The sequence below is a fragment of the Sphaeroforma arctica genome (genome assembly GCF_001186125.1).
Source record: "Sphaeroforma arctica JP610 unplaced genomic scaffold supercont1.112, whole genome shotgun sequence".
Classification (NCBI taxonomy): domain Eukaryota; class Ichthyosporea; order Ichthyophonida; genus Sphaeroforma; species Sphaeroforma arctica.
In genome coordinates, this window is record NW_014040446.1 from 142,556 (window position 1) to 145,652 (window position 3,097).

The 3,097-nt window shown below is 36.3% G+C and overlaps 1 protein-coding gene across 1 annotated transcript; it reads right to left on the reverse strand.

Moving 5' to 3' along the window:
• Positions 1–1,223: 1,223 nt before the first annotated feature.
• SARC_02486 (hypothetical protein) lies at positions 1,224–3,009 on the reverse strand (the record flags this gene model as incomplete). Its single annotated transcript, XM_014303766.1, has 3 exons — positions 1,224–1,421; positions 2,375–2,455; positions 2,821–3,009. The coding sequence occupies 3 exons, from the start codon at positions 3,007–3,009 to the stop codon at positions 1,224–1,226; spliced, it is 468 nt and encodes a 155-aa protein (XP_014159241.1).
• Between the last annotated feature and the right edge of the window lie 88 nt (positions 3,010–3,097).

Consider the following 3,097-nt stretch of genomic DNA (forward strand, 5'->3'; position numbering starts at 1 on the left):
ATATATCTTATATATAAATATATATAATAAATACACGCGCATATATATATATATATATATATATATATATATATATATATATGTATATATATATATATATATATATATATACATACAGATATATACAGATACAGGTATATATATATAAATATATACATTAAAAACATGCACAAACAAACTCTTACACACACATATATATATATGAATATATATATATATATATATATATATATATATATATATATATATATATACATATATATACACATATTAATACATATATACATACACACACACACATACACACACACACACATATATATGTAAATCTATCTATATATATATATATATTTATCGAGATGTATATATATATATACATAGATATAGATATACAAACGTATACATATACATACTCACACACATTTATAGATATATCTATCTATCTATTTATCTATATATAAGTAATATAAGTATATCAGTATATATATATATATATATATATAGGTATACACACACACACACACACTCAAACATATATATATATACATATATATACATACATATATATGTATATATATATGCATATATATATATATATATAAATACATAAATATCTGTGGTGATATATATATATATATATATGTGGTAATATATATATACATATGTATGCATATATGTACACACACACACACACACACACACACACACATATATATGTGAATCTATATATATATATATATTTATAGATATATATATATGTATATATACATATATATAGATAGATAGATATACAAACGTATACATATACATACTCACACACATTTTATAGATATATCTAACTATCTATTTATATATATATATATATATAGGTAGATACACACACACACACACATGCACACACACACACACACATATATATATATAAATACATAAATATCTGTGGTAATATATATATATATATATTTGTGGTAATATATATATACATATGTATGCATATATGTACACACACACACACACACACACATATATATATATATATATGTGTGTGTGTATGTCTGTTTGTATATGTCTATGTGTATGTAATGTATAAGTGTATCAATATGTAGATGTATGTTTATATACATTTATACGTCCATCAACATACTCACGCTAAATCTATACACCCCGCGCTACACCCCACCGTAGTTGTTTGATCAGAGTATATTTTATTTCCACTCGCACTTCTATTTGGCATCGACCTGTGTGTGTTGTACAGCCTCTTTCCTCAATAGTGCCACCATGAAGGGATACACAGGGGAAAACTCCTTGTCGCCCCGTTTCATGCAGGCATTGGTGTATGTATCTACGCTCCCTTGGATCACACCCAGCACTTCGCGATCGGGCCGCCCATCCATCCACTGTGCGTACTGTACCACAGAACACTGTGTATGCGATAGACAGGTGGGTCATGTTGCACGCGGTTAGATACTACACTTAATGTGTAGATACGTAGTAGTGAGGGTATGTGTAGATACGTAGTAGTGAGGGTATGTGTAGATACGTAGTAGTGAGGGTATGTGTAGATACGTAGAAGTGGGCGTATGTGTGTATCTGATCACCACTGGAGGGTCTATCTTCATCTGCGAGCACCTCGCGATTAGTCCACTATTCCCGCACTGCGCGTACTGTACCACACAACATGTGTGCATGCGACAGGCGGCTGTGGATTTTAAATGCATATACATACAAAGGCTAGCATATGAGGTATGGCGACGTTTGGAAATGTATATGTTAAATCAGCGTAGAAAGCTTGGTCTGGGGCTGCCACACCTCGAGATGGACTGCAGGTCTACTCTATTGGTCAGCTAAGTACCTATGAATCCTGTGATCCATGCGCAACTGTTGCGTTACCGGACCGTAACCGCACAATATATACAGGCACATTAGCTGATTGTTCAAAAGGGATTCTATACTGTTTACAGATATATCGACCACACCCCCTTCATTGAAACTCGATGCCACACAGCATACAGATCCAGATCAATTAGACTCAATCCGTGTCGTATATCGCCATGCCATCGACAGTTGCTAAACGTGACATACACATACAATGCATGGACACTGTGTAGACACATACACACATCATACCTGCATGAACGTATGCGGCGAAGGTATTGATACTACATACACAACCAATCCATTGATACGATATACACATACACACAGCATACCTGCATGAGCGTATGCGGCGAAGGCATTGATACTACATACACATACAATCCATTGATACGATATACACATACACACAGCACACCTGCATGAGCGTATGCGGCGAAGGCATTGATACTACACACATACAATCCATTGATACGATATACATATACACACATCACACCTGCATGAGCGTATGCGGCGAAGGCATTGTTTCCGGGGCTCGCGTGAAGAGATGGTGCAGTAGCACAATGGGATTCAGTTTCTGCAGTGTGCATCGCATGTAGAGAGAAGTATGGGAGGTTTAGTGAATAAAGCTGTGCTCAAACAAGCAGGAGCTGACGGATAGTATAGTTGTACCACCATCTGGCGTAGGGAAACACGAGCCAAGCGTGAGTATACACCACATAAGGTATACTGGACAATTAAGCAGGAATGCACGGTTGAATATTGCGGTACGACCATCAGTGCAGGAATGCACGCATGAGATAGGAACGTGCTTTCCACGGGCGTGGTCAACTACGCGGGAAGGAGAGATAATACACCTGTAACACCCATCTACTTAGTAAACCTTGACTGCAGAGGGAATGTCCATACTAGACTTTAAGCAGGAGGTCATGGGCAATATACCTGTACCACCATTGACGACAGATCCAGCTTGTCGGTCTCTAAGAATAGCATGGCTCTGACATTGCGGAGCTGCACATACGCAGCACCTAATTCATTCAACCGCTTGCCAGTCCGTTCCAACAACGGTGTTAACGCCTGGGAAATAGAAATAATTCGTGATAGAAGAAGAAGCAAGGCGTGAGTGTGCATAGTGGACGAGGGACATTTGGAAAGTGGAATAGTTCATTGAGTGTTGATAAAAACAGACAGTATACATACATATATGTATATATATATA